Source organism: Babylonia areolata, chromosome 4, assembly GCF_041734735.1.
Source record: "Babylonia areolata isolate BAREFJ2019XMU chromosome 4, ASM4173473v1, whole genome shotgun sequence".
In the NCBI taxonomy this organism is placed as follows: domain Eukaryota; kingdom Metazoa; phylum Mollusca; class Gastropoda; order Neogastropoda; family Buccinidae; genus Babylonia; species Babylonia areolata.
Window position 1 is genome coordinate 55,426,790 of NC_134879.1, and position 11,566 is coordinate 55,438,355.

The 11,566-nt window shown below is 37.1% G+C and overlaps 2 protein-coding genes across 3 annotated transcripts in view; both read left to right on the forward strand.

Moving 5' to 3' along the window:
* The window catches only part of LOC143281328 (Fanconi anemia group M protein-like), a 39,225-nt gene extending 36,135 nt beyond the window's left edge, over positions 1-3,090 (forward strand). Inside the window, exons 24-25 of the mRNA XM_076586516.1 lie at positions 435-529; positions 1,011-3,090. Coding sequence (XP_076442631.1) covers positions 435-529; positions 1,011-1,119 — 204 coding nt within the window. The 3' untranslated portion in view covers positions 1,120-3,090. The remainder of the gene's footprint in view (positions 1-434; positions 530-1,010) is intronic.
* Positions 3,091-6,957: 3,867 nt separating this feature from the next.
* LOC143281329 (uncharacterized) overlaps positions 6,958-11,566 on the forward strand; it is a 60,368-nt gene continuing 55,759 nt past the window's right edge. For both annotated transcript variants that reach the window (XM_076586517.1, XM_076586519.1), the window contains exons 1-2: positions 6,958-7,059; positions 8,726-9,020. In XM_076586517.1, the coding sequence (XP_076442632.1) occupies positions 8,919-9,020 (102 nt within the window). In that variant the 5' untranslated portion in view covers positions 6,958-7,059; positions 8,726-8,918. The remainder of the gene's footprint in view (positions 7,060-8,725; positions 9,021-11,566) is intronic.

An 11,566-nucleotide genomic window follows, 5' to 3' on the forward strand; every position in this document is an offset into this window, starting at 1 on the left:
TCCTTTACCGCGGACTTAAAAAGAATTTTTTTTTATTGCCCTTAAAGATTTTTTGAATGCCCAGGATACACCAGAATAATATGATTTAAACAGCGTTCTCACTGCGAATACCACAATTGATTTATCACCCTTTAAAAAAAGTATGTTCAAATATTAAATTTTAGGACGTCAGTTAAGGAGCCATGATAGTGAAATGGGTAAGACAGTTTCTTCTTACCCGAACAATTGGGGTTCGAATCTGGTTAGGACTTTTTTTTTTTTCTTTTTTTTTTAACCCGAAGCTTTATAATAACAAATACAGAACACATTTTAACGATTAGATTTTTTTTTTTTTAAGTGTATCACAAGTGAGTCTTGAAGGCCTTGCCTCTCTTGTCTTTTTGTTGCTCCTCATATTTGTATTCTGTTGCATTAAAAAAAAAATGTATGTGCAGGTTGTGCGGTTCTACCTGAGTCTCCCCAAACTTTGCATCACACATGCTTTGAATCTCTGCTTCAACTTCAGAACCATTCATGAGTTTATGCAGAGGTGAGCACGTTCACTGGCTATGCTGTAAGGGAATAGGGATGGGCTAAGCATGAAGGAAAAGCACTGTTCCATTAACAATTATATATATGATTTTTCTTTCTTACATATATTTTGCTGAAATTTAAGGCATTTTGATGTATTGTCATGATTTTGCTTTATCATTAGAAGTCCCATGAAACTGTTATGTCTATTCACTGATTTTACAGATCTTGTTTCTGAGTGTTGACACACTTTTGTCATCACTTCATGACTTGGTAATGTTATCATGACTTAGTAATGTTATCCATATCATGAACTGTAGTCATATTCTCTCATTTTCTGCCTTTGTTATTTTCTTCAAACTTGGAAAAAAAGTTATAACACAGTTTGTAATTGGGAAAGATTTTTTTTCCTTCTTTTCCTTTGCTGTGTGAATGATGTACAGACCAAAGTTATAACAGCTTGCGATTTTACAATTATTCTGATCTTTTTTTCCCCTCAGCTCTGTCAGTGGTGTGCAGACCAAGGGCCACATGTCTTTCAGCCGTGCAACAGAAGTGGTGAACTATGTCCGGCGCCGGTTTTCACTGGCATTATGTTCTAACAAGTGACAGCCCAGACCTATCAGCATGTCACTGATTCTGACCGATACGGTGTTGTGACAAACATGTGTGGTCAGGGTGAGTGGTTTCAGGAGACTCATCACAGAACATGTGTTCCACGCCCCACCTACAGCTGCATGGGTGTGTGCTTTGAGCTCATGAGCCTTGTGTGTACCTGACGATGTTTTCCACCAGTGAGACGGTAATAACCATACAAATTCACAGGACATTGATATATCGATAGTGCACTGAACAATAAATGAGGACTTGATGAAAGCGTCTTCATTTTCAAATTTCTCAAGACCAGTATCAGCATCTATTTGTGAAGAACATAATGTGCCATTTGTCTTAAGGGTTTACATATCCAATTCTGGAATTTCTTTCTGAACTGTGAATCAGTTGAAAAATAGATTATGTTGTGTGTGGTGATTTTATTGGTCATACATTTATTTCCCAACTTTTGCTGTGTGTTATCGGAGAATGCCATTTGTCTCTGATGAAAAATTATAACTGATCAGGTGTGCACTTTTTGTGTGTATTATGTGCTCTCATGATTCTTGTTGTGTGTGAACTGGTGCAATTCATTGTGTATTCAGAAGGGAAAATGCAGTATTGCAAGTTGAACTAGTACCAGCATGGCATTTTTGTAAGTTTATTTTTCATCTTTGATTCAGCAGTGCAATTCTGAAGATTGAGTGCATGCCGTGCCTTTATCTTGTTCAAGATGGTGTGTATATGTACTTTTTGAGACCAATAACTTAATATGCCTTCGAAACCATTGCTAGATCATTGTGAATATATTTTGAATTGTCATGCTCTTGTCTTGCAGAAATAACAGTGCAATTTGTGAATGTAATTTGAATTGAAACACTGCACTGTTTTATTGCAGAATAGTGCAAATGATACAAAGCATTTTAGATAAGTTGTACAAGATAGCACACAGTTCTTGTCAGTTTGTGGTTTCATAAACATAAACCACAGTGAATCTTTACATGAATAACTGATGTCTTTCATAATGATCATGAAATGTACTGGTAAGTCAGAATTTGATTTTTTTTTTGATTTTTTTTTTTTACAGTGTATTTAAATCAAGCTTTTTATTATTCAAGGAAAGATGCGTTTGATGATGCTGGTCCATTCTTTTTTGTGTTTTTTGTTTTGTTTTCTTTTTTCTCAATACAAAGGTTAGTTCAGCGCATTGGATCCTCATGTCAATCGAGTTGAATGACATGTTGCTTTTTTGTAATTTGTGTTTATTTATCATCCCCTCCTCATTCCAAACAGATAATATTTACACAATACTCCTCAATTAACTCCTGAGTTGTTTTCTTTCACATTGTCTTGGGGGGAAGCATAGTGTGCCTACTTGGGAAGAATACAAAGTTCATGAGGTGAAAGTTTGCAGGTCATTTGACTTTGTGTGTGTGTGTGTGTGTGTGTGTGTGTGTGTGTTTTTCCCATTCTCTTGTCCAATTCAAGTGAGCAAACATATACTTATATCTTGGGTGGTGGTGTAATGAGAATACTCCTTACGATAAGAATTTGGCTGTTAGTGTTAGAGACTGATCCAGAATAAAGTCATTGATTTTACTCTTTTTTTTTTTTTTTTTTTTTTTTTTTTTTAACCTTTGAGTCATTGGTTTAGCCAAATTATGATGGAAATATCAATTGTTGTGTATTTTTAAATGATATTGTTTAAGCCATTATGTGTGGTTGGGTTTGATAGTGAAATTTCAAGTGTGTGTGTGTGTGTGTGTGTGTGTTGTATTGTGTTGTATGTGTGTTATGTGTGTGTGTGTGTTGTGTGTGTGTTGTATGTGTGTTATGTGTGTGTGTGTGTGTTTGTATGTGTGTGTGCGTACCTGATTGTGTGTGCACTAATTGTGTGTATGCTTATTGTTGCTGTGTAAGTGTCATAAACAGAAAGTGATGCTGAAATTCACCATGCTGATTTTGGTACTCTGCAGTGCAATAAACTGATTTTGCCTTGAATGCGTTTTGCTTGTAAGACTGAGTGGGCAGTAGTAATCTTCAAATTTACATCTTTCCACTCTCAGGTGATATTAGGCTCCCTCTCTCTCTCTGTCTCTGTATATGTGTGTGTGTGTACACCTAACATTATGGCTTAATGTATATTAGGAAAAATAAAGTAAGAAGTGGGTTTCGGAGCTGATTCATTACTCAAGCATTGAGGTGAAAAACACCGAGAAATTGCCATGGCAAGTAGTAAGGCAATCAGTGATGGACTGTAAGACATCCAACCTCTCATGGAACTTGAACAAATTTGTGGCACTTTGGCACCTACCTATTCAAACATTTGGTGTAGTAGAATCTCATTGATTATTATTATTATTAATTTCATTTATATCTGTTCACATTGTGAAGCGGTGGCTTTGTAGTAATGCATCTGACCAGGGAGCAACTGCCCGTGGGTTCTGGTCCTGCATGGACAAGGATTTTTACTCCCCTCCCCACTAGACCTTGAGTCTCTTATCTTTCATAGGAGATGATAGAGGTCCCATGTGCAGCATGCACTTTGTGTATGTTAAAGAGTCCACAGGAACAAGAGAGTTGTACCTGGCAAAATTCTGAAAACCTGCTGACAGATGAAAAGAACGGTGGTGCCTAATCATGGAAATGCACTCTCTCCAGGGAAAGCAACATGAATTCCATGCAGAGAAATCTACTGTGGCTGAAGTATCAAAAAAACCCAAAACAAAACAAAAACAACAAACAAACAAGCAAAAAAAACAACAACAAAAAACACACCAAAAAACAAAAACAAAAAAAAAAAACAGAGAAAAATATCAAAAGATAAAACGTGTACATGATATTTGACATGTTTCACTGTGAAGGGATTGTTGGGTCCAGTTGGGAGAGTGGTACAGTTTTAAGAAAAATGCCAATTGATACTCCCATTCCCAACATTGTTGCCAGATTGTTGAGAAGGAGGGGAAGATTCTCTCTTGTTGTCAGTATTTTCACACTTAGATCTGATCTGCCACAGGAGAAACTTGTGTGTTCTTTTTGCTGTGTAATAAAAGCAATGATAATAATAATGATGATAGTAGTGATAATGATAAGAAGAATAATTATAATGTTTATGATAATATAATAATGATACATCAATAAAGCACTTTCAAACCTCTCAAAGTGCTTTACAGTAAGGTGTAGGCAAGGAATGGGCTTTCAAGCATGTAAGGGGCTTAAGCTTCAGTCTGTTCATATGACAGGTCTTATGATAGGTTGGGGTGGGGGGGAGGAGAGAGTTCCCAGCATCTGAAAATGAATGGCCAGAGGGCAAAACAGATGCGGAAGTGAAGCTACTCACAGAAGAAAACAGTAAAGAAGAGGACATCATCATATACACAGATGGCTCAGTCACCAAAGACCAGTCTGGTTGGGGATTCACTGCGAAACAAAATGGAAAAACAATTTGGGAAGAGAATGCTGCCTACAAAGTCACAACCTCCAGCCTAACGATGGAAGTTGAAGCTGCGACACATGCCCTCCAGTGGCTATCGTCCATCCATACGCCCGGAAACCAACATGCCATGATTCTAACCGACTCAATGAACCTCATACAGAAAATTGAAAACGGAATGGGAAGCCCAGAGTGGCATAAGGCAATGCGCAACTTTCAGATTAAAAAACTCACATGGTCATACTGCCCGGGACATGCAGGTGTTAAGGGAAATGAGCGAGCTGACAGACTTGCTGGTAACGCAACACCAACGAGCGGCCTACATCTAGGAAAATCGGAAATCCTCAGAAAAGTCAAAGAATACCAAAAAGAACAGGTACAAGGCCATCACACCATCGATCGCCTCAAAGAAATAAAAGCAGAGAGAGGGAGCGGCCGAAAGTCTAACATGAAAGGTAGAGCACGATGCTTTGCAAATCAAACAAATATCGGCATCATTTCCAAACCAACATTGCGCAAATTTCTTCAAAACGGAAGAGAGTCTCTGTGGGCCTTTCCAAATACAATAGACTGAGCAACACACTAGACGCCACGTTCTTGGCATCAGAGATCTTTTCCCATCCCTCTTGGCAGCCTCTGTGCGTGTGTGTATGTGTGTGTTTGTGTGGATGTGTGGGTCTGTGCTTTTGAGTGCGTTTGTGAATGCGCGAGAGTGTAAGTGTACACAAGTGTCAGGAGAGATCTGTGTACGGGTGTGTGTGTATATATATATATATATCTTTGTATATATGTGTGGGGGTTGGGGGTGGGAGATATGGGCGTATATGTGTGTGCTTGTACAAGTAAGTGTTCATCTCTGTGAGTGTGTGTTTGCGTGCGTGTGTGTGTGTGTGTGTGCCGTGGAAGCTGCGATACGTAGGCTAGAAATGAGTGTGTGGAGGAGGGGGTTGGAGAAGGTGCAAGGTAATGTGTGTGTGTGTGTGTGTGTGTGTGTGTGTGTTGGAGCTCATGTACGTTTATATGTATTTGACTGTACTTTCATATCTGTGAAACTGCATGTTTGGTGCATTTCTGTTATGCATGTGTGGGTGTATGTGTGAATGTGTGTCGTCATATTTTACATTCATTCGCTTAATTATCACCATTGTTGTCTTATTTATTTATTTATTTATTTTTTATTATTATCATTTTATTAGTATTACTATTATTATTACTACTACCTTTTTCTATATTATAATTATTATTTATTTATTTATTTATGTAAGCTTATCTATTATTTATTCCCCCCCCCCCCCTCTTTTTTTTTCCTTTTTTTCAAGGCCTGACTAAGCGCGTTGGGTTACGCTGCTGGTCAGGCATCTGCTTGGCAGATGTGGTGTAGCGTATATGGTTTGTCCGAGCGCAGTGACGCCTCCTTGAGCAACTGAAACTGAAACTGAAAATAGACGAAGGCCACTTAGACATCTCTAGAAAATACAGTTGCATTTATAAAATATGCATTAAGAAATAAGGATATCACAACTGAGACTTGATGGTCTAATCCCTACAGCTGCTGTGACTTTGTTCTGCTGCTAGCATTTTTGGTTCTGATTTCTCTTTCATGAGTTAGTTGCTAAGACATTGATTAATGTTTGTAAAAACTGTATAAACCATTGTTTGATTATTAGTCATGGAGAGAAAAAAAAGCCTCCCCGGCGGGGAATTGAACCCCGGTCTCCCGCGTGACAGGCGGGGATACTGACCACTATACTACCGAGGACTACGAACAGAAAGAGTGTTTTTTATTTCTAATACTTAGAGAATTAACTGGCACTCGGACGTTCGTGGAAGAAGCTTTCTTATGAACACAAAGATACTTTTCATCGATTTTACTAGAAGATAAAATCTCACCCTCAATATCGAAAACAACAGAAAAAACCCACAAAAAACAACCAATCGCAGACAACATCGGTGAGTTGTGCCGCATACAGTATGGCGCTTATTTTGAGAAACAAGTTGAAACAAGAAAAAGCACTACCCGTTTTCAAAATATTTAAACCGCAGGTCTTTACATGGAAGACTACCTGGTAGTTATATAGAATATGTAAAGTAGATACTGAAGTTGAAACAGTCTCAAACAGGAAATAGTAATCTTTGCAGACAATGCATCTTTTACATATTATACCTACAAAAGAAAATCGAAAGTATCGACATGCACTGATGAAATCCCTCCCAGTCAGTGATATGAACTTGCTCATTCTTTTTAGAATAGATGAACTTCATAAAGATTTTGAATAAGGATATAGAAATCGATGAGTGTCGTATGATATAGAATGAGTGAAGTGTGTGAGAAGCTTTGGGAAGCCGTATCTTGCTCTCTCGAGTTGGCAAACAAGCCCAGGCTGGCATCGAGAATTTCAGCCAATCACAGACAAGAATCACCGCTGGAATCCAAGCACGCATTCGTGACAGCAATGGTGTGTTTCAGTTCAGGTGGAAATGTAAACAGCCAGTGTAAAATTTGTGACTTTGTCAGTGTTAGACAGGTTTGTGAATGTTTTTGTGATGCAATCGAAATAAAAGACCACAAATTAGCCATGGTTGGTAGTTGGTATTAAATAAGGATAATAAACAAGCCAAACTGTTCTCTGCATTTGTTCTCAATCTCGTTCAGTCTTTGACATACAGGATGGATACATGGAGTCTTATGAGTCAGTTTGTATGCAGTTTTAGTTCATGTATGCCGCTAACTTATTTGATAACAGCATTGACGTTAAGAGCTCATGAAAATTGTTTAAATATCCTTTGTAAAGGTTATATCACCCACTTTAAACATCAAGCTATATCAAATTATTTCTGATCTTTAATTTTAAAAGTGGTACTACCTTGTTTGAAGTTAAGGGATTAATGAAAATTAACATTTACCCAGAACTATAGGACTTGACACATATGTTTTTTTTTTTTATTTTTAAAGAAGTACCTGTAGACATACTCTTAAATCTTCCTTTCTCCAAGAATGATCTGTCCCTTTAAGTTTTTAAGTAGCAGATATGAAATATATTTGATTAAGATAATCCTGCACGAAGTGAGTAAAGCTTCAATATTAGTGTACAGCAACAGGTGCCCTTGGTGTCAGTCACTCAACAATAACATGTATTCATTTTTAGAAGTCATAATAATGTTGGCTGTATTGGCAGGTTTTCCTCTTCATGTGTGGAAATCCCCCTACTCACCATACCTCCAAACACACACACACACACACACACACACACACACACACACATACATCCACACATACACACGCACACATGCACGCGCGCGCGCACACACACACACACACACACAGGTGTGAGCATGCACACATGCATGTGCACACACACACACATACATCCACACATACACATGCACACACACACACGCATGCACGCACGCACACACACACACACACACACACACACACACACACACACACACACACACAGAGGTGTGAGCATGCACACATGCATGTGCACACACATACACACACTCACACACACACACACTTGGATACCATGCTGGGATGCACAATTACACACAATGAATTTATGTTTCCCATTAATAACCTTGGATATCAAATACTGTGAACAGAACACTACAGGAAGATTGTAAAGACAACAACTGTATCACATGCAACAGCACACACTACGGCTTCTTCTACAGCTCTATAAAGTATAAGATGTAAGATTTGTTTTCCTGCTATAACCATATTCTTAAATAACCATTACAAGTTTAATTTACAGATTCGGTTTGTTCAGTTTGAATTCTATAATTAATGATATCACACACACACACACACACACACTAATATATGAGTATGTAAGATATATGTATAATGATGGTATGTAACTGTAAGGTGTGTGATATAATGTGTGACCATTTCCATGATTATTGTTTCAGTTTTGATTTTAATGGGACAACAATAAAATATTAAAAAAATCCCCCACCCCCACCCCCCAAAAACAACAACAAAAAAACAAAACAAAACAAAAAAAAAAAAAACAACCCAAAAAAGCAAAACAAAAGTTGTTTTGAACAAAATGATAAGGAACTAAAATTTCATAGTTGATATCTTGAATAAGTTTAATTTCTTATTAAAATTGTTTTCATCATCTTAATGATCATGATCATAATGGCTTATTTCTGTTTTGTTTTTGTTTTTTTTTCCCTCCACAGGGTTTTGTGAGTTCACAATGTGACTGAAAACCTGTCACAGCAACATTTGGAGGTTGCCCAGTGGACCTGGTTCTTGGATTGTCAGGCTCAGCTTTTACGTGACTAAACCAGCTTGATGTGACTCTAAAAACTCATGTACACCGGTAAATGAGACAGATTAGAATAAACAAATAAGTAAAGATAACCTGCTGCCATGGCGACTGGGGGTCGTTACACGTCTTCCAGCACTGAGAGTGATGGCTATTACCCACCAGGTCGAGATGACAGAGTGTACCACTTGACTTCCAACCTCAAGGTAAGTATCTTGATTTTGTTTTTTGTTTGTTTTTCGTTCTTTCTTTACTGTAGAATAAGGAAGAAAAGTTACAATGTATACATGTAATGATGTATTTAGCAGCTGCACAGTAATCTGTAGGAGGACTATTTGTATGTGTGAATGTTCTGTACAGTTTGTATTAAAAGAAAGTGTGTGTGTGTGTGTGTGTGTGTGTGTGTGTGTACACATGAAACACCCTCAGGAGTATGTTTGAATAAATTGCATGTTTAGAACTTATGCGACCAGTTGAATCAGTGCTATTTGGGGGGTATTTACTTCAAATTACTTGTTCATTGTTTTAATACTTATAGCATGTGACTGTGTTTCAGTTTATATTGTTACAATGCTAATATTGTTTCTCTCTCTCTCTCTCTCTCTCTCTCTGTGTATGTGTGTGTGTGTGTGTGCGTGTGTGTGTATGTGTGTGTGTGTGTGTGTGTGTGTGTGTGTGTGTGTGTGTGTTTAATCACATTATCTAAGGACTCAGATAATCTTTTACAGTCTGTCACTTGTGTCAGTCAGGATAGCCCAACTATTGCAGCACAGATGAATAGACATTTAGAATATAACTTAAAAGAAACCTGTATTTGTATTGCAATCAAGCACCATGTTACAAAGACGCTGAGAGTTCCATATAAATACTTGACAAAATAGAGAAAATTTACCATGACAATGACATGGGCATTTATTTGATATAATTTCAGATCTTAGAAGTGATAAACATGTCGATGGCATTTATCTGCCTGTCTATCTGTCTGTATATCTATGTGTATATTATTTTATTTATTTATTTATTCATACACACACAGTTTGATGTATATATACAAGCATAAGTTTACATATTTATCATGATCTATGTATGCTACAGTTCTTTTAGTATAGGACCTTGAGCATTAGCACATGTATGCATTCCATTATAAAATATGTAAGTATGTATACATGCACATGTATGTATATTAATACACCATCAAAGATACAGACATGCATTTTTAAAATTCAAATTATTGCGCTCTGAATAACACATTTGTGGAGTTTTAAAGATTCAAGACGATGGTATTGTCTTGTCTCACTCTGACCTCATCTGAACAGAAACAGTACAAAACCAAAACTAAACAACATTATTTACATGTACATGTATGGGTTTTAAACAACAAGCATGTGGGTTTTAAACAACTCTGAGCATGCCAGTGTACTCTTGAAGAAGTCAAGCATGTATTTATTAAAGATCAAAGGAACATATGGAGTAAAAGGAACTTGCATTATATGCACAAGGCAAGAAGAAGTTTATTTCACTTGCCCCCTGGGGGCTTAGAAACAATGCACACACACACACCATTCACACATTATACACACCATATGAATAAGAAAGTGATTTTTAAAAAAACAACAACAAAAAAGCGAACTCTTGCAAACAAGCAAATACAATTCAACAAGTCAATTTTCCCTAGTAACTGAATAATAACGCAAACAAGAATATATATATATATACAAATCAAGATTAGAGCGTGTAAATTTTTAATAGTACTTGACTGTTTTCCCCTTCAGTAGACAAAGTTATATGAAAAAGAAATACGTATGGAAGAGACAAAGGATTTCAGTTTTAACAGTACTTTTTGTTTTGTTTTTCAGAGAACTATGGGTTAAATTGTATGGAGATTGGGCAGGTTCTGTAGTATGTAGACAAACATTTTTGTCTGATGCTGTCAAAAAAGGGGGCACAGAAACAAATAATGTAATTCATCAGCAATGTCATTTGTGGAAGATTTTTGACAGAATTTTTTCATTTCTGGATAAATTGTCCAGTTATTGTTTATAATGTTTATTAGTGTAAACATAAAGTGCAATAAATACTTTTTGCACATTGAAATTCTGGATAGTATTTTTACACCTCTCATGCGTGGGTAATACTTGCTATGACCAGTCACTTTGAGTCCACATCCAGGTCGTTATATAACAGTACTTGATCTACCTCGGGGCATTGGAATGGTATAAGTCTGGAACTGCTTCCTTTCAGTATGGAGAAAGTCGTCTGTACTGTCACTAATCCTATTTACCCTGTGTTCTGTTACGATAGTGTGTAGTAGTTGGACAGTCTGGAACTTGTGGAACAAGTTTGTGTTAAACAAGAGTTAAGCCCAGATCTAAATCGTTAGGATTTTTTTTCTTTTTATAGTGAATACACTCCAGTGTTTACTCCTGACTGGCATTCTCATGAAAAAATCAACCAGGAAGATGTGTGTGTGTGTGTGTGTGTGTGTGTGTGTGTGTGTGTGTGTGTAATACAGCCTCAGAAAGTTTGACCGAGTTCTTAATTTACAAAGAAAATGTATGAGATGTTCACCTTCACCTCACAGAGTAAACAGCAAAACAGCTATATAGCTCAATATCTTTTTTTTAAGATCCCATTTACCCTCTTCTCGGAATAAAACCAGTGCCATGTTTAATCCCTTCACTGCTGCTGATGGGTAAGAGATCATCAATTGGTTGTCACCTTGCTGAGATGAGAGAGCGCTCATACAGGTCAG